The sequence below is a fragment of the Orycteropus afer genome, unplaced genomic scaffold, assembly GCF_000298275.1.
Source record: "Orycteropus afer afer isolate SDZICR_OR568_19922 unplaced genomic scaffold, OryAfe1.0 scaffold00246, whole genome shotgun sequence".
In the NCBI taxonomy this organism is placed as follows: Eukaryota; Metazoa; Chordata; class Mammalia; order Tubulidentata; family Orycteropodidae; genus Orycteropus; species Orycteropus afer.
In genome coordinates this window covers 3693659-3711570 of record NW_006921833.1, presented here as the reverse complement: position 1 = coordinate 3711570, position 17912 = coordinate 3693659, and the positions used below count along the sequence as shown (strand labels likewise).

At 36.6% G+C, this 17912-nt stretch overlaps 1 protein-coding gene across 1 annotated transcript in view; it reads left to right on the top strand.

Annotated features, from left to right (window-relative positions):
- NFXL1 (nuclear transcription factor, X-box binding like 1) overlaps nucleotides 1-17912 on the top strand; it is a 111231-nt gene that overhangs the window by 21142 nt on the left and 72177 nt on the right. Inside the window, exons 9-14 of the mRNA XM_007949445.1 lie at nucleotides 362-486; nucleotides 2590-2712; nucleotides 7477-7567; nucleotides 12507-12627; nucleotides 12880-13039; nucleotides 13764-13855. Coding sequence (XP_007947636.1) covers nucleotides 362-486; nucleotides 2590-2712; nucleotides 7477-7567; nucleotides 12507-12627; nucleotides 12880-13039; nucleotides 13764-13855 — 712 coding nt within the window. The remainder of the gene's footprint in view (nucleotides 1-361; nucleotides 487-2589; nucleotides 2713-7476; nucleotides 7568-12506; nucleotides 12628-12879; nucleotides 13040-13763; nucleotides 13856-17912) is intronic.

The following is a 17912-nucleotide window of genomic DNA, read 5'->3' as shown; positions in this document are numbered from 1 at the left end:
GGGAAGAGGTAACTATGGGGAGGAAATGGAAGGGGAGCTGTTGCATTGTGGCTAACTGGTCAATGTCATGAGACAAAGTATATGTGAACCGCTGTATGGAAAGTAAATTTGCTTTGTAAACCTACACCCAAATTGCAATTAAAAAAAAAAAAAGAATAAATAACAAGAATCTTTAAATGAAACATAAAAAAAAAAACCCATAAACTTCATTACAGATATTAGGGGTTACCTTAATTCTGTGGATGTAAAATTTATGGTGTGAAAGGGCTTCATTCTTTAGGTGGCCTGTAAAGGATGTGGCACATTGTCAGTGTTTAATAATAACATTTTATCATTAACATTATTTTTTTGTGTCTTTTAGAATTTTCTTTGCCTTGTACAGAAGATGTGCCAACATGTGGAGATAGTTGTGACAAACTCCTTGAGTGTGGGATCCATAGATGTTCACAGCGTTGTCATCGAGGTCCTTGTGAAACATGTAGACAAGTTAGTCTCTCCTGTAATGGTTACTTTTAAGAGCTGTTTATCATGTCAGATGGGATTGTCCTGAAATTAAAAAAATTACTTACTTTTGTAAAAATCTATACACTCACATCTCACTTATCAACATGGTTGGGTTCCAAAGGCCAGGTTGTTAATGCAAAAATCAACATTATGTGAAAATCAGTGTTTCATAAAAATGGAGGATTTTTTCTTTTTCATTTCTGTTTTCAGCCCATCCATTTGCCTTGATTTTTTTAATGTAGAAAATTAAATATCATAGAAATAATAATATCTAAGATTTACTGACGGTGCTCATCACTGTAACAAGTCCAGGTATGGATTATACTACTGTGGAGAAAGGAGGCCTGGAGGCGACAGCTGGATAAAGCTGGGCTGTGTTTCTGGAGGGCCCGTAGCTTAACCACATCATCTTCTTTGTGTGCTGGGTCCGAGCTTCCCTTGTGAAACCACCTCTAGTGCTGCACTTCCACCCCTGCCAGCCCTGTGTTCAGCATCCTGGAGTCTCCTCTGCCTTCTGGGCCTGGTGAATCAGTGAGGCTTAGGCCTGTGAGTGTGCTAGGAGCCTGGCTGTGTACTTCCACCTGCAGAGGCTTCAGGCCCAGTTCAGCTCACTTTTGAGATACGTATCTTGAAACTCACACACATTCCTCCCAAACATGCTCTCCAGTGCCTCTTTCTTTCCCCCCCCAGCAATTTTAAACTGAAGGGCCTCAGGCCGCACAGGCTTTGGGAATCCAGAGCAGGTGCCCATTGGCTCCACGCTGCCTGCGTGTCTGCCTGGACGCTGTGGCCACGGAGGAAGCTGCTCCCATGCGGCAGCTGGACGCAGCTGCACCTGCTGGCAGGAGGGAGTGGAGGACAAGGGGCAGTTGGTCTAGCTTCCCAGAGGCCACCCAGAGACCCTGCTTGGGAGGGGACACTTCACAGTTGTTGGCGCCATGCCCACCACCTCCTTAATGTGCAGAATAAACAGATTTTTTTACTATTGTCATAAAAGTGAAATGTCAACTAACAAAATAGTCAATAAGTAAGGTATAGGTGTATTATCTTTGTAAAAGTTAGTGACCTACTGTTCATGGTGAAGAAGCAGTAGAGTGTGCCAGTGTCAAATCTGAAAATTACCTTTTGGTTTTATTTGGTGAAAATTTGAACATTCTCATTTTTCATAGTTTAGTGTGGGGTAGTTCCTAGAAGACTTTTAGAATGGTGACCTAATGATGATGAAAAAAAGGAATGACTAGTCTTAATTGAGATCTTAAAATTCTTTATGTCATTTTAGTTTTGATATAGCTATAAGGTCAACACATTAGCTTAATAGAAAATCCATTTTTTTTTTTGGTTTAATCCGAGACAAAATTATTTTCAGAGTAATGTGGTGCATAGTGCTTAAGGCATTTGACTGCTAATGAGAAGGCTGGCGGTTCAAACCCACCAGCCACTCCTTGGAAGGAAGATTGGGCAATCTGTTTCCGTAGAGATACTGCCTTGGAAAACCAAGGAGGGTTCGCTGGGTCCAGTCAACTGAACGGCAGTGAGTTTGGTTTTTGTTTGGTGCCCAATAATAGCTCTAGCTCAGTTCAAGGCAAGACTCAAGAGTAGATGTGCAGATGTTGTTTACTAAGTATCAGTGATTTCAATCTATGGTAATTTTTTTACTCTTTACTATAAAATTTCTACTAAATGTAGCAATAAACTTGTATGAAGTTACTTTTAGAATAGAGTAAAATAAAATATTTTAGGAAATTTGGCTATGGTTTTGGTAGAGTGATATAAATTAGCTAAAATTTTTCTCATTTTTTTTTTAGTAATTATAGAAATAGGAGGGGGTTCTCTGGTAGCATAGTGCCTAAGGTACTTGACTGCTAACCAGAAGGCTGGTGGTTCAAACCCACCAGCCACTCCTCGGAAGGTTGGGCAATCCTACTTCTGTAGTGATACTGCCTCGGAAACCCAAGGAGGGGTCGCTATGAGTCGGGGCCGACTCGACGGCAAATAACAACAACAACAACAACAACATAGAAATAGGAATATTAAAAAGTCATGTTAACAAAAGTCAGTTTTAATATAATTTATTTGATTCTTCAGGAAGTGGAAAAGCATTGTCGCTGTGGAAAGCATACGAGACTAATGCCATGCCATAAACCTTACCTGTGCGAAACTAAGTGTATTAAGATGCGTGACTGTCAAAAGCATCAATGTAGGAGAAAGGTATGTGTAATAAGCTTGGAAAACTCTTGATTTTAAAGTTCTAATGAATTTTTCCTTTTGTGGCTCATGATGAGCACTATCTTGACTTTTTCCTAAAATGTCCATATTCTTTGCTCTCGCTATATAACAATTATTTGTGTTGGTGGGATAGTGTACCTTTTTTTTTTTTTCCTCCAGTTTTTAATGAAAAAATTCTCCTTTTGCTGTATGCATTATACACTTTCATCTTGGTTTGTGGAAGACTATTTATGTTCCTTAATTTTGAGGTATCTTTAGCAGTATTATAGTTCATTTGGTGGTAGAGACTCAGTTTCTGTTGTTCAAATCTTATTTGTAGAAGCTTGACTTAGTAGGTGGTAGACTGGAGTAGTGTGTAGATTTGCAGTTTTTTGAGTTCATTCCTTTCTTTATTATGAAATAGTCCTCTGTCTCTGGTAAGATTCCTTTTTTTTTTAATCTACTGAAATATACATGTTAACACTAATCAACGGAAAGCTAGAAGTTGTATATTTTTCCGTTCTTTTACATTTGACCTTATCATATCTTTATATTTAAAATGGGTTTCTTATAGACAGCTTTTAGTTGAGTATTGCTTTTTTTTAAACCAGGTTGACAGTCTTTATCTTTTCATGAACATGTAGACCATTTGCATTTAATGTGATCTTTAATGTGGTTGTATTTAAGTCTACCAGTTTGCTATTTTCTATACATCTAATTTTTGTTCTTTATTCTGTATTTTTGATCAAGTATTTTTTGCAGATGTTATTCTAACTAAATATAAGTGATTTTAATCTGTGGTGATGTTTTTACTCTTTAGTATAAAATTTATTTATTTGCTTTATTTATATTTCTTTGCTTATTTTTGATTATCTTTTCTTTTTTTGGGTGGGAGGAGGATGGTTGCTTTAGGCTTACATAGTATAAGAGCCTTACAACAGTACACTGTTATTTCCTTTGTCCTGATCTTTGTGATTTGATTCTCATATATTGTATATCTGTGTATTTCATAAACCCAAATGCATTATCAGTATTTTTGTTTTAATTGTTACTTTTTAAAGAGCTTTGAAAAAATAAGTGTTATATTTACCCTTATTTATTTTTTTGTTCCTTTCCTTGTTTTGTATAGATTCATATTTCCATCTGATTTCATTTTCCTTATGTTTGAAAGACTTCCTTTAATGTTTTTTATAGTACTGGTCATGAACTCTTTTCAGTGTTTGCATGTCTGAAAGTATCTTTATTTAGCCTTTGTTGGTGAAAAATATTTTTACTGTGCTGTTGTTAAGTTGTTAGGTGCCAGTTAGTCAGTTCTGACTCACAGTGATCCTGTTTACAGCAGAACAAGGCACTGCTTGGTTTTGCGCTGTCCTCAGTACTCGTTGCTATGTTTGAGCCCGTTGTTGCAGCCACTATGTCAGTCCATCTCGTTAAGGGTCTTCCTCTTTTCGCTGACCCTCTACTTTTACTATGGAATTCTAATTTGATAGTTTTTATTTCATACCTCAGAGATGTTGCTTCACTATCTTTTAGCTTATATTTTTTCTGAAAAGTTGTGTGTTGTAATTGTTATTTTTGTAATGTGTTTTTGTTTCCTCTGGCTGGTTTTTAAGGTTTTTCTTTCTATTGTCAGTTTTTAGTAACTTGTTTATTGTGTTCCTTGGTGTAGTTCTCTTCACATTTCTTTATCCTGGTTTTCATTTAGCTTCTCGGATCTGTGGGTTTATAGTTTTCTGCACATTTGTAAAAATTTTTGGTCTTTATTTCTTCAAATATTTTGTTTCTCCCACCCATCACCTTCTGGGATGCCAGTTATATATATTCTGATGCTTGAAGTCCCATAGCTCATGAGTGCTATATTTATTTATTGAAAAGAGATTTTATAGTTCTGTCTTCTGCTCAGTATACAGTACATTTCTCACCTCGATTATTGTGTATTTTTATCCCTAGAAATTTGATTTGGAACTTCTTTGCATTTTTCTACTTAGCATAGTCCTGCTTTCCTCTATGTTCTTGAGTATGTAAATAGAGTATGTTTATAATTCTTACTTTAATGTCATTGTCTATTAATTTTATCATTTGTCATTTCTAAGTCTGTCTCTTGATTGATTTTTCTCTAACTGATGGGTCATATTTTCCAGCTTCTTTGCATGGCATTAGTCTCGTATGCTTTCCACAGCGACAATGCTTTTCCACTTCCTGAAGAATCAAATAAATTATATTAAAACTGACTTTTGTTAACATGACTTTTTAATATTCCTATTTCTATGTTGTTGTTGTTGTTGTTGTTGTTATTTGCCGTCGAGTCGGCCCCGACTCATAGCGACCCCTCCTTGGGTTTCCGAGGCAGTATCACTACGGAAGTTAAGTTACTTGGAAACAGTTCCTTCCTGTTGAGATTTAATATGGTTAGATGTGACCAGATCAGCCTTTTGTCTAGGGCTAATTTGGCCCCATTGCTAAGGTAATAACTCCTCTAGATACACTACTAGGTACCTATGTATTAGATGATGGCCCTTCTACACTGGCTGTAGGTAACATAAACTATTCTTAGTCCTTTATAATCTCTGGAAATTGTTCTACCTGCACCTTCTAGTGGTTTTTCTTAGCTTTTGGGTGGTGATGTTATCGTTAGGTGCCATCAAGCGGGCTCTGACTCATAGTGACCCTATGTTCAACAGAACGAAACACTGTCTGATCATGTGGTAGCATCACAATCCTTGCTATACCTGAATCCATCACTGTAGTCACTGTGTCAGACCATCTTATTGAGAGCCTTCCCCTTTTTCGCTGGCCCTCCACCTTACCAAGCATGATATCCTCCTCCAGGCAATGATCCCTTCTGACAATATGACTACAGTAGGTAAGATGAAGTCTGTATCTAAGGAGCATTCTGGCTGCACTTCCAGGACAGATTTATTAGTTCCTCTGGCAGTTCATGGCATTTTCAGTATTTTTGCCAACACCACAACTCAAAAGCATCAACTCTTCTTTGGTCTTTCTTACTTATTGTCCAACATTCACATGCATATGAGGTGATTGAAGACACCCTGGCTTGGGTTAGGTGCACCTTAGTCTTCAAAGAGATATCTTTGCTTTTCAGCAGTTTAAAGAGGTCTTTGGAGTAGATGTCATCTGATGTCTTGACTGCTGCTTCCATTGGTGTTGATTGTGGAACCATATAATATGATATCTTTGACAACTTCAGCAGTCTTTTCTCTTTTTATTGTGATACTGCTTATTGGTCTAGTTGTGAGGATTTTTGTTTTCTTAATATTGAGGTAGATTCCTGTAATACATGTACAGACCAGTAATCAGCCAGACTCAAGGAATTTCTTCTAGAGTTCTTCAGGCTCTCTCTGAACAGCTAACTTGTCTCCATAAATTCTAGACACATCGGCCTTTCTAAGCTAAATTTTCTCTTCTCAGCTTGGTGAGACTACTGGACTATGTGTGATCCTCCTGTCTGTGCTGTAGCCTAGAAACTTCCAGCTCTAAGCTGGTGCTATTATCAGACTCACCTTGTTTGAGTCCCTTTTCTTACAGATTGCTATCTTGTGCTGCCTTATTGTCTAATGTCTAAAAACTTGTCTCATATATTTTGCCTGGCTTTCTAATTGTTTAAGGTAGGAGGGTAAATCTTGTTAATGCATCATGGCAAGAAGGGTCTGTAGGCTTATTCAGTCATAGGCCATGTATCCTTTTCTCTCAGCGCCACTAACTCTAAGGGATTGCTGTTGAGTTGATTCTGACTCATGGCAACCCCATGTGTGCAGAGTAGAACTGTCCTCCATGGGCTTTCTCCAAGACTGTGACTTTTCAGAAGCAGATCGCCAGGTTTGTATTCCAGATGCCTCTCTCTGGGTGGGTTTGAACTGCCTGCTTTTCAGCTAGTAGTCCAATGTGTAGCCATTGGCACCACCCAGGGACACTGGCAAAGTGATAGGCACATAGTATTACTTGGTAAATACTAGTCTGATTTAATCAAGTATTTTAACTTTTAATTGTTTTTCAATAATGTACATTGTATTTAGAGCTATTTATATAATAGTGAAGCTCCTTTTATATAGGTCACAACTTTAAGTTTCTTTAAGACAACTTTAGTCTGTATTTCCTTTCCAAGGTTTGGGTATGTGAGAAGTTACGGAGCTTGGTTGGTAATATGGACTTTAAGTAATTGTCCTCTGTTCATAAATGAAAAATTGGGGTAGTTCATATTTCTCACAGATAGATTGGAAATCAGGGAAGTGACAAAATATAGGAACTTAGAAGCAAGTAGCCTGTCTCTGCTGCTTTCCTTTAGTTAGTCTCTGGTCCCATGGTTTGAGAATAGCTGCCAAATTAATCCATACATTGAACTAATTTTATTATTTTAATTAAGTTTAAAGATTAGCCACAGTAATTATTTACCCTGAATTGACTATAGAATTTGACCACATCTATTCTTTTGGTTAATGGTGGTAATAACTGTATAAATGAATAGAAATGAACTTACTCATTTTAAGTCATAGAATAATGGGAATACAACCTATTCCTAACCCAAATTTAGATTGATTTCATTAAATTAGGTCATTGTCTATTAAATTTTCTGAGTTGCTAAAACAGTGCATCTGCTTACCAGAAGAATGTTGGTATTTTGGAATGTTTTTATTCTTCTATTTAAAATTTGTATCTTTTGCTTTCTGTAAGTTCTGTGAATAGTAATGACATTCATATTGTGCATGGTTTTTCAAACTACTTGTTCTTCATATATTGCTTTCTCTTCAGTGTTGCCCTGGAAATTGTCCACCTTGTGATCAAAACTGTGGACGGACTTTAGGATGTAGAAACCATAAGTGTCCATCTGTCTGCCACAGAGGTAAAATTTAATAGAAGCCATAATTTTACATTTGTATTTATATAGTGCTTTTTAGTTTGATAGAGTGCTTTCACATTTGTTACCTTATTTGATCCTTCTAATAACGCTGAGGAGAAGGTAAAACTGTCACCAGTATCTTTATTTTATGGACAAAGAACTGAAGCTCAGGAGGGTTCAGTGACTTACTGAAGGAAGTATTTAGTAAAGTCCTCGAGCCAAGACTTTTGAACCCAGATTTTGCTCATATAAAAATTTTGCTCTTTAACGTTGTGTTATTTCTTCATTCCCTCTCAATTTTACCACACAGTTTTCTTTAATTAATTAAGACATTTGTAGTTTTCTCGGTATTATTTTGAATTTTAGATGTTTATATAGAGTTAAATCTAATAAAGGATTAGATGTATGTTAAGGCAGTGGTTCTCAAACTTTTTCATCTCAGGACTCCTTTGTATTCTTTGGGACCTCAAAAAGCTTTCATTGGTGTAAGTTTTATCCATTGATATTTATTATGTTAGAAATTAAAATGTAATATGTATGCATTTATTTGAAACAAGTGATCATAAACTCATTACATCTTAACACAATTAACATTTTTTATGAAAAATACTTTCTGACATTAAAAAAACCTAACGAGAAGAGAGAGATGATGTATCAAATGTCTTTACTATCTAGCTTAACTGAAGGTAGCTGGATTTACATACTTCTACATTTAATCTGTAGCAACATCACTTGTTGCATAGCTTCTAGAAAACAACTCTGCATGTGAGGGAATAACATCTTAGTGTTACACTATTATAAAATAATTTTGACCTTGTAAACCCCCTGAAAGGGACTGAGGGACCCCTAGGGATTCCTGGAGCACTCTGAGAATTGTGCTCTAATTATTACTCAAAACCCAAAAAAAGCCAAACTCATTGCCATTCAGTCAGTTTTGACTCATAGCAGCCCCCATTGGGTTTCTGAGATGGTAAATCTTTACAGAAGTAGATTGCCCTGCCAGTATTCTGGTTAGCAGTCAAATGCCTTTGGCACTGCCCCACCAGAGCTCCTTGTCTGATCCAAGCCAAGGTATTTTCAATTGTCTCATATGCATGTGAAAACTCCACAGTGAATAAGGGAGACAGCAGAATTGATGCCTTTGAATCGTGGTGTTGGGTAAGAATACCAAAATACCATGGACTGCCAGAAGAAGGAACAAATCTGTCTTAGAAGAGGTATACCCAGAATGCCTCCTCAGAAGTGTGAATGGGTGGACTTTGTCTCATGTACTTTGGTCATGACGTCAGGGGGGACCAGTCCTTGGAGAAGGATATCGTGGTTGGTAAAGTAGAAAGTCACCAAGAAAGAGGAAGACTGTCAATGAGATAGATTGACATAGTGGCTGCAGTGATGAGTTCTAGCATAGCAACAATTGTGAGGATGGCATAGAACCAGATAGTGTTTTATTCTGTTGTACGTAGGATCTCTATGAGTCAGAACCAACTTGATGGCACCTAACAACAACAACAACACACAAATAAGGTACTTGTGACCTACCAAGGGAGTTGGACAGACTACTAATAGTGCAAATAAGGTATGTGGAACCTCTGAGGAGGTAGGCTATGCACATAAAGTATATGGAGCCCTAATGAGGAGATTGGCCAGTTTTACCATCCAGTTAGACTTAAAAGGGAAGCGATTCCAGAGCAGAGAAAAGCCAGGAGCAGAGCACGTTCTTCAGACTCAGGGGTCTCTGCAGTGAGAACCTCTTAGACCCATGACGAGGGAGATTGCAAGGGCTGCAACACCAGAGATGAGAAGTGGCAACAAGCATGATAGAGTGATGGCAATTGGGACAGAGAAACAACTGCAGCAGAAGCAGGACCAACGAGACAGTGAAGTAGGCTTCTCAACCCATGGAGCAAGGTGGCTAGAATGGGTGTGCCAAACCATGGAGCAAGAAAGCTGAAATCTGGACAGGAGGCTTGCTGGCAGAGTGTGGTTACATCTAGGCACTTGGTAGAGCTAGGCTAGCAGACCCAAGGAGCAAAAGAACTGAGCACCTTCAGGCTGAGTCTTACTGGCAGAATGGTATGCCTCTGGGCACTTATTGGCAGAATCAGAGAACTTTTTAACACTTCATTGAGTAGGGCAGAAGCCAGGACTGAATAGGTATGAGAGCCAGAGCAGGAATCCTGCCTGAGAGGAGCTCATCCATCCTTGGGGGACCGAGAAAAGCCCTGCATGGCCATGAGGGCTGGGACACTTGCCTTGTATTGAAGAAAGGAAACTGTCTACATGATTCCTGATCCTGAGTTGTAGCCTGTTATTTCCTTAATGAAAACCCTAAACCTCCAAACCAAGAAAAAAATTCCATGAGGATTTTGGTTATATATAATCAGCCTCAGCAACTATTCTTTTTGTTTTGTCATCATTGTAAATATCACACAACTTTTGTGAATTCAACTAGTTACAGGTATACAGCTTATTGACCATAATTAAAATAATTGGCTGTTCAACCTTAATCAGTGTGATATCTCCATCACCATTAACCTCCCCTTTCCTCCCACCCCTGTTGTTGTCATATGCCATTGAGTCAGACTCGACTCATAGCGGCGACTCCTTGGGTTTCCAAGGCAGTATCACTACGGAAGTAGATTGCCTCATCTTCCTTCAGAGGAGTGGCTGGTGGGTTTGAACCGCCAGCCTTCTGGGTGGCAGTCAGGTGCATTAGGCACTGTGCTACCAGAGCTCCTACCACCCCTAGTAACCACTAATAAATTTTGTTCTCTGTACATTTGTCTTGTTTTTTTTCTATAAGTGCAATCATACAATATTGATCATTTGCTATATGTAGTTTCACAGAGTTGGGATATTTAAGATTGCATCTGTGTTATCATTTAATGTGCTTCTCTCCTCTCTGTATTTTCCATAAATTAATTGGATTTAGAGACTTAATTAGATTTAGTACTCAATTGCATGTTTGTACTATAAATATAAGGAGCGCTGATGGTCTAGTAGATAAAGCAGTTGGTTGCTAACCAGTAGCTCAGTGGTTCAAACCAACCAGCTGCTCTACTAAAGGAAGATGGGGCAATCTACTTCTGTAAAGATTTACTGCCTTGGAAACCTAATGGGGGTTGCTGTGAGTAGGAATTGACTTCATAGCAATGAGTTTTTTTTTTTTTTTTTTAACTATAAATATAGAAGTTTTGATTTACTGTTCTTTTAAGTTCAAGGTCATCAGTGTTTATGGTTCTGGAATTACTGGAATAATACCCATTTTGACTAATGACTCATTGGCCACTATAGATAGTTATGTTGTCTATGTGCGTTTTTTTTTATTTGGAAAATATTGCCCCTCAGTCTGTTTGAATTAGTATCTGTTATGTTGTACAGGTATCTGTAGTGTTCTGTTGATCAGTAAGAAGACTTTTCAGAGAAATGATATTCAAGATTTAATTTTTTTAAAAAATGATGGTGTAGTTTAGAATAGCAACGTTTATGTTTGATGATTTCCTCTTTGAATTGCTGAAGATGAATGAGACATTATTAACATGTAAATTGAGATGTAATGCTGAAGGAGAACTGACTTAAAATGTCACTATTAACTTTTTAAAAATGTAACATTTAGTCATTCTTTTGGAAAGATAGCAAAATAAAATTTAATCATGCAGGCCATAATGACTTGACTTACATCACCATCAAGATAATTCTGGATTATTCTTATCAAAATACCAAGTATAAATTTAGAAATTTGTATACTATGCTTTCCTTTGCCTATGAAGGATTTTTAAAATTTTTTTTAAAACTCATTTTCTGTTTTTCTGTGTTTGTTACTTTAACCAAGATTCTTAATTTGTGATTGTTTTATGGAACTGTTTTGAGTTTTTAGAGGTATTAAACCAGACTGTTTTTCATCATTAATATGTGTTCATTATTAGGTTAACCATTATTGGATATTTTGCTTGCTCTGACACCTAGGTAGCAAGCTAAGATGCTCACTTTTTCGTAGCAGGGTCTTACTTCCTTTCTATTATTTCGTTTCTAATGACATGCTGTACTGGGAAGACTAGAGTTGAAAGAAAGCCCCTAAGATAGTGTGAAAGCTTCTTGGGGATAACTTTATAGCCTATTTCTCTGTTTTAAAAGGTTTTGTTTTCTTTAATTTTCTTTTTTAATTTCTACCAACCCATAACTCAAGAGATTACAAAACTAAAACCTAAATAATTCTTCCTTTTGAAATTGTTAGAAGGGAAGTATTTGGAATCTTAGCCTCAAACAAGGGTTTACAGTTTAGTCTTTCAAAAAGCATGAGTCATGGAAAATTGACTGTACTTGTTAATAACCAGTTCACGTCATGAGAGAGAAATTATTCATATTGGAGAATGATCAAAGAATAGTATACTGGAATAGAACTATGTATGAGAATAAGTCAGAAAGATTGTTACCATTAAGTTTTCCAAAGATGACATAACTCTTTCTGATTAGGTAGTTTAGAATGAGCAATATGTGTTAAATTTTTTATTTGGAACAGAAATTTTAAAGAAAACTTAAAACCTTTTATTAAAATACAGTGGACATATAGTAAAGTGTACAAACTACAGCTTGATGAATTTTCACAAACCATATATAACTGTAACACAGCCCAGGTCAAGAAACAATATTACCAGCATTTCTAAAGTCTTCCTTGTTCTTTGTAACCGTCATCCTGATTTCTAACAATATAGTTTAATTTTTCCTGTTTATGTAAGTAAATCACATCGGAGGCACTCTTTGTGTCTGGCTTCTTTTATTCAATGCTGTGCGTGTGAGAGTCACTCACACTGTTTCGGTTTCTTCATTCTCAATGTAGAATATTCCATTGTGCTAATATACTAAACTTATTTACCCATTCTGCTGTTGATGGGCATTTGAGTTGTTAAGGAAACTTCTTTTAAGTCTTTGATTTTTCTTTCAGGCAGTTGCTATCCCTGCCCAGAAACTGTAGATGTTAAGTGCAATTGCGGTATTACAAAGGTGACAGTACCTTGTGGGCGAGAACGTACTACAAGACCACCCAAATGCAAAGAGCTATGCAGGTTAGTATGACACTTTGTACAAACTTATATCTGTGTATGTTACAAATACCAATTCATACTGATTTTTAGTATTGTTAGTATCTTAATTTAATCCAGCTCTTTAGTATGTAAAAATATTAATATTCACAGTATGCTCATGCTATATGGAATCAGAAGATGATATAAGTAAATAATTGCACTTTAGATGTAATTGTTCAGTGATTTAAAAAATTGTACTTTATGTAATTTAAAAAATTGTACTTTATGATTTAGTCGACCACCAACTTGCCATCATACAAGTCAAGAAAAACATCGCTGTCACTTTGGCTCTTGTCCTGCATGTCATCAACCTTGCCTAAAAGTTTTGGAGAAATGTGGTCACTTGTGTCCTGCTTCATGTCATGATCAAGCATTAATAAAGCAAACTGGCAGGGTAAGGGAACAATATTATTAAAGAGATAGTGCATTGCGTTAAAAACCCTTGGGCCCTATTTTCTTGATTTTACTTAGTCATTCAACAAGCAGTGATCAAACACTTATGGTTATTGAGCACTGTACTAAGACCTGGGGTACAATGTAAATAAGACTTAGTCTTCTGTGTTAAGAAGCTCACAGTATTGAGAAGGAAAGAAACCAACAAATGTTTGCAAATACAGTGTGACTGATAGTTTTCTTATAATCATGATATAGATGAATTTGGCAGTCCTTTTTCATATATCATAGTTTAAGGTTACAGATATCTCCTAGCTCCTTCAAAGATCCATTGTTTTTAGCAAGTATTTATTGAGCACTTACTGTGTGTCAAGCATTTCATAACTTTTGAGGCGACAGCAGTGAACAAGAATAGTAGTGGTTAAAATTTTTACAGTTCTAATCCTCATTCTTTTAGCTTGTGAGAGGTGAAGAATGCTATACTGCCTTTGTTCTACCATTTAAAAACTGGAGTCTGCCTCCGTTTTTAATGTCTGCATGTTTGTAGAAGGGAACATTCTGCTAGAATAAGATGGAATAAAATATTTAAGTAAGGACAGTATGTTGCTTACTGGAAATAATTTCAATCTACTTGAATAGAAGATACATGGAATTGTTTTCTTAAATTCTTAGAATGGCCATATTATTCAATCCTTGTTGAAGATTGTTATGTGTTTTGTTTATAGAACCAGCCTACAGGCCCCTGGGAACAGCCTTCGGAGCCAACATTTATTCAGACTGCTTTACCTTGTCCTCCATGTCAGGTTCCTATTCCTATGTAAGTATTAGCATTTTAGCTTTTTTTTAAAAAAAATGTATTTAACATAGTCCAAAGTGTATCTTAATCACCCTCTCCAATTTTCCTTAGGTCAGGTCATCATTATTTCAGTGCTAGCTTATAAACTACTCTCTCTGTCTTCAGCCTCATTTTCTTCCAAATACAATGAAACCTGTAAGAGCTGGAACTCGACAGATCTGCCTTGTTTTTCCTGGTCTCATAAGTTCTGTACCTTTGACAAGGTGCAGTCTTCACTTTTCTCTCACTTATTTTAGTGGGAAATAGTGGCATTTCCCTTGTCTGACAGGTTTCCACCTTACACGGGTGCTGGCTTTTGCAGGTTTCACTGTATGTTTGCCATACTGCTTAAAACCCTACTTTATAAGTTTTTTTTAGTAGCCTTTTTCCCCAGCTGGAGTTTAATGCCTTTTTTTTTAACTACCACAGCTTGTACTTACAGTTACAGTAATACATCCAAGAGTTAATTGTTTGTTTTTCTGACTGATTCCCATTTTAGTTTATAAGCTTGAAGAGAGTTCCCATCTCCCTCTCACCAGTTTTGTGATAGGCTTGAAAACTAACATTCCATAATTACAATGAAAAAATAGCAGCCTAGCGGCCACCAGTAAACACATAATACACTCAGAATACTTTCAAACTTTTATTTCCAGTAAATTTACTTTGGTCCAAGTTCATGATGATGAGATAACCAGTGGGAGTGAGTTCCACAGACTTTTAAGGAAATCTGTCTTACCGTTATCTGAGCACTAAGCTAACCAAGCATAGACTTCTGTGACCACATTTGACACAGAATACAGACTGAACAGAAATAGTTTAGAAAAGTCATTGAAAAAACAATGAGCAACAACAACAAACTGTGAGAAAAGGAGAGAATTTGATTTCCAGAATTTACAGAAATCCAGTTTTCAACAAAAAATTGTGAGATACATAAACAAGAAATCATAGTCCATAATCGGAAAAAAACAGTTACTGTATTTTTATGCAAATAATGTGTGCCTTCTATGTTTGTTTGGCAACCACTCCCTCTCCCTTGTAACTGCCAGTATGCCAATATTCTTTTACATGTTGTTGTAAAAAAAAGAAAAAAAAAAAAAATTGTATAGTGCACTTAGAAAAATATCCCGCCATGGGGAGGGAGCAGTTGGCAAACGAATTATTATGGATTGACTATGTCCCCCAAAAAGTATATATCAACTTGACTGGGCCATAATTCTCAGTATAATGTAGTTATCCTGCATTTTGTGATCTGTTGTAATTATCTTATGTCTTATAAATCCTCATCTCTATAATGTTAATGAAGCAGGATTCCAGGCACTTATGTTAATAAGGCAGGATGCAGGCTATAAGATTAGGTTGTATCTTGAGTCAATCCATTTTGAGATTTAAAAGAGATTAAACAAGCAAGCAGAGGAAGGACCTCCTGTCCCAACAAAGAAAACCCCAAAGGAGAACATGTCTTTTGAACTTGGGGTCCCTGTGCTGGGAACGTCCTAGACTCAGGAAGATTATTGCCAAGACACATAAGATCTCCAAGCTGAAATAAGACAAAGATCTAAATTGTGAGACAACAGAGAAAGTCTTCCCCTAGCGCTAAGGTGCCCAGAATTTGGACTTCTGGCCTCCTAAGCTGTGAGAGAATAAATTACTGTTTGTTAAAGCCATCCACTTGTGGTATTTCTTTTATAAGGAGCTCTGGTAGTGCAGTACCTAAGGCATTTGACTGCTAACCAGAAGGTTGGTGGTTCAAACCCACCAGCTGCTCCATGGAAGGAAGATGGGGCAATCTATTTCTGAAAAGATTTAGAGCCTAGGACTCAATGTGGGGGGCACTATGAGTCATAATTGACATGATGACAGTGAGTTTGGTTTTGGTTTTTAGAGATAACTGAGATATAAGCATAGAGGGCGTGTGTTATTTGTATAAAAATACTTAATACAGACCACCCCTGAAGAGGCCCAGAACTTTAAATTAGCTTTTTTCAGTATGTTCAGATAACTAAAGAAAACAGTATCTAAAGAAGTAAAGGAAAATATGTCAAGAGTGTCAAGACAATTATTTAATAAGTAGAGAGACATCCAGTATTTGAGGATGGGAGGACTTAATATTGTTAAGATACAAACTCCTCAGATTGAGCTACAAATTCAGTGCCATGCCTGTCAAAATTTCAGCCAGGTATTTTGCAAAAAATTGACAAACCGATCCTAAAGTTTATATGGAAATGCAGGTTGCGGAGAATAGGTAAAACCTTGAAAAATAAGAGCGTTGTCATAAGACTCACCCTTACTGATTTAAAAACTTACTACGAAGCTACAGTAATAAAGATACAAGGATGCTGGCATAAGGATAGACATATATATTAGTGGGATAGAATTGAGAGTCGAAAAGTGAACCCATCCATTTTGGTCAATTGATGGTCAGTTGATTTTTGAGATAAGTGCCAAGACACTTTAGTGGGGCAAAAAATGATCTTTTCAATAAATAGTGCTGGGGCATTGCCACATGTGAAAAAATTCAGATCCCTGTCTCATCATATACAAATACTGACTCAGAATGGATCAAAGATGTAAAACTTAAGAGCTAACATTATTACGTTTTTATAAGAAAACATAGTTATAAATCTTCATGACAGATTATGCATTGTTTTTTTATATATGATACCTAAAGTATGAGCAACAAAAGAAAAAACAGATGAGTGGGACTTTGTGAAAATTAAAACCTTTGTTTTAATTGTCAAAGGACACTATCAACAAATTGAAAAGACAGCCCATAGAATGGGAAAAATTATCTGTGGATCACATATGGGTGCATTATCCAGAATATATGAAGAACTCTTACGACTCAACAATAAAAAGATAAACACTTGCAACTAGAAATTGGGTAAGAGATTTGAATTGGCATTTCTACAAAGAAGATATACAAATGGCCAGTAAATACATGCAAAAAAGATGCTCATATCATTAGTCATTGGGGAAATGCATGTTAAAACTACAGTGAGATACCATTTTGCATCTACTAGGAACACTAAAATAAAAAAAGGTATACAATAGAAAGTATTGACAGGGATGTGGAGAAATGGAAAAATTTGCATATTACTACTAGGAATGTAAAATGCAGCCACTTGGGGAAACAGTTTGGCAGTCCCTCAAAAAAACTAAGTATAGAGTGACCATATGACTCATGTGACTCATATGACCACATTTCCATGTCTAGGTATGTACCTAAGAGAATAAAAATACATATTCACAAAAAACCTTGTTTGAATTTTAGGGTATGTGAATTATGTTGCAATTTTTTTTAAAGGAAAGATATCTACAAAGACTCTCTTAACTCTGATATTGTATGAGTTTTCAATGCACTGTATAACAAAATTGTTATGAAGTGTATGTTGAAAAATATTTGTTGTCACATGAATTGTCTAGGTAATAGTTCTTCTTTAGAGTTGAATGTCCCTGTCCTCTTATTCCTTGCCTTTTGAAATAATGTTACTTTTAATGAGGGAGCCTTGATGGTTCCATGTAGTAGCACTTAGCTGCTCATCCAGATGTCTGAGGTTCAAACCCACCAGCTGCTCTGTGTGAGAACAATGTGGCAGTCTGCTTCCATAAATATTACAGGCTAGGAAAACCTGTTGGGCACGTCTACTCTGTTACTTAGGTTCATTGTAAGTTGGAATCGACTCAACAGCACACGTGAACTCTTAATGACATCTGGCCAGCCATGTGACAAAAGAACTCTCAACATACAAAATTTGCTATATTATTTAGAGTACCCGTGGCCCTGAGTAGTAAAAGCAGCTTACGTAATAACATTTATACCTCACACAATTAGATTGGAGACAGAGCAGCTCCAGGGTTGGTTGGTTGAGTGATAAATCATCAGGGACCCAGATTCTGTCTTTCCGTTTTGTTATCCTTAGTATGTCATCTTTTTCCTCAGGATCTTTGCGTTTTTGATTACTTTCCATTTAAACAAAAGTTTCCAAAAGTAGAAGAGAGCTGGCTATGCCTTCTGTCATATTCTTTTTTTTTTTTAAAT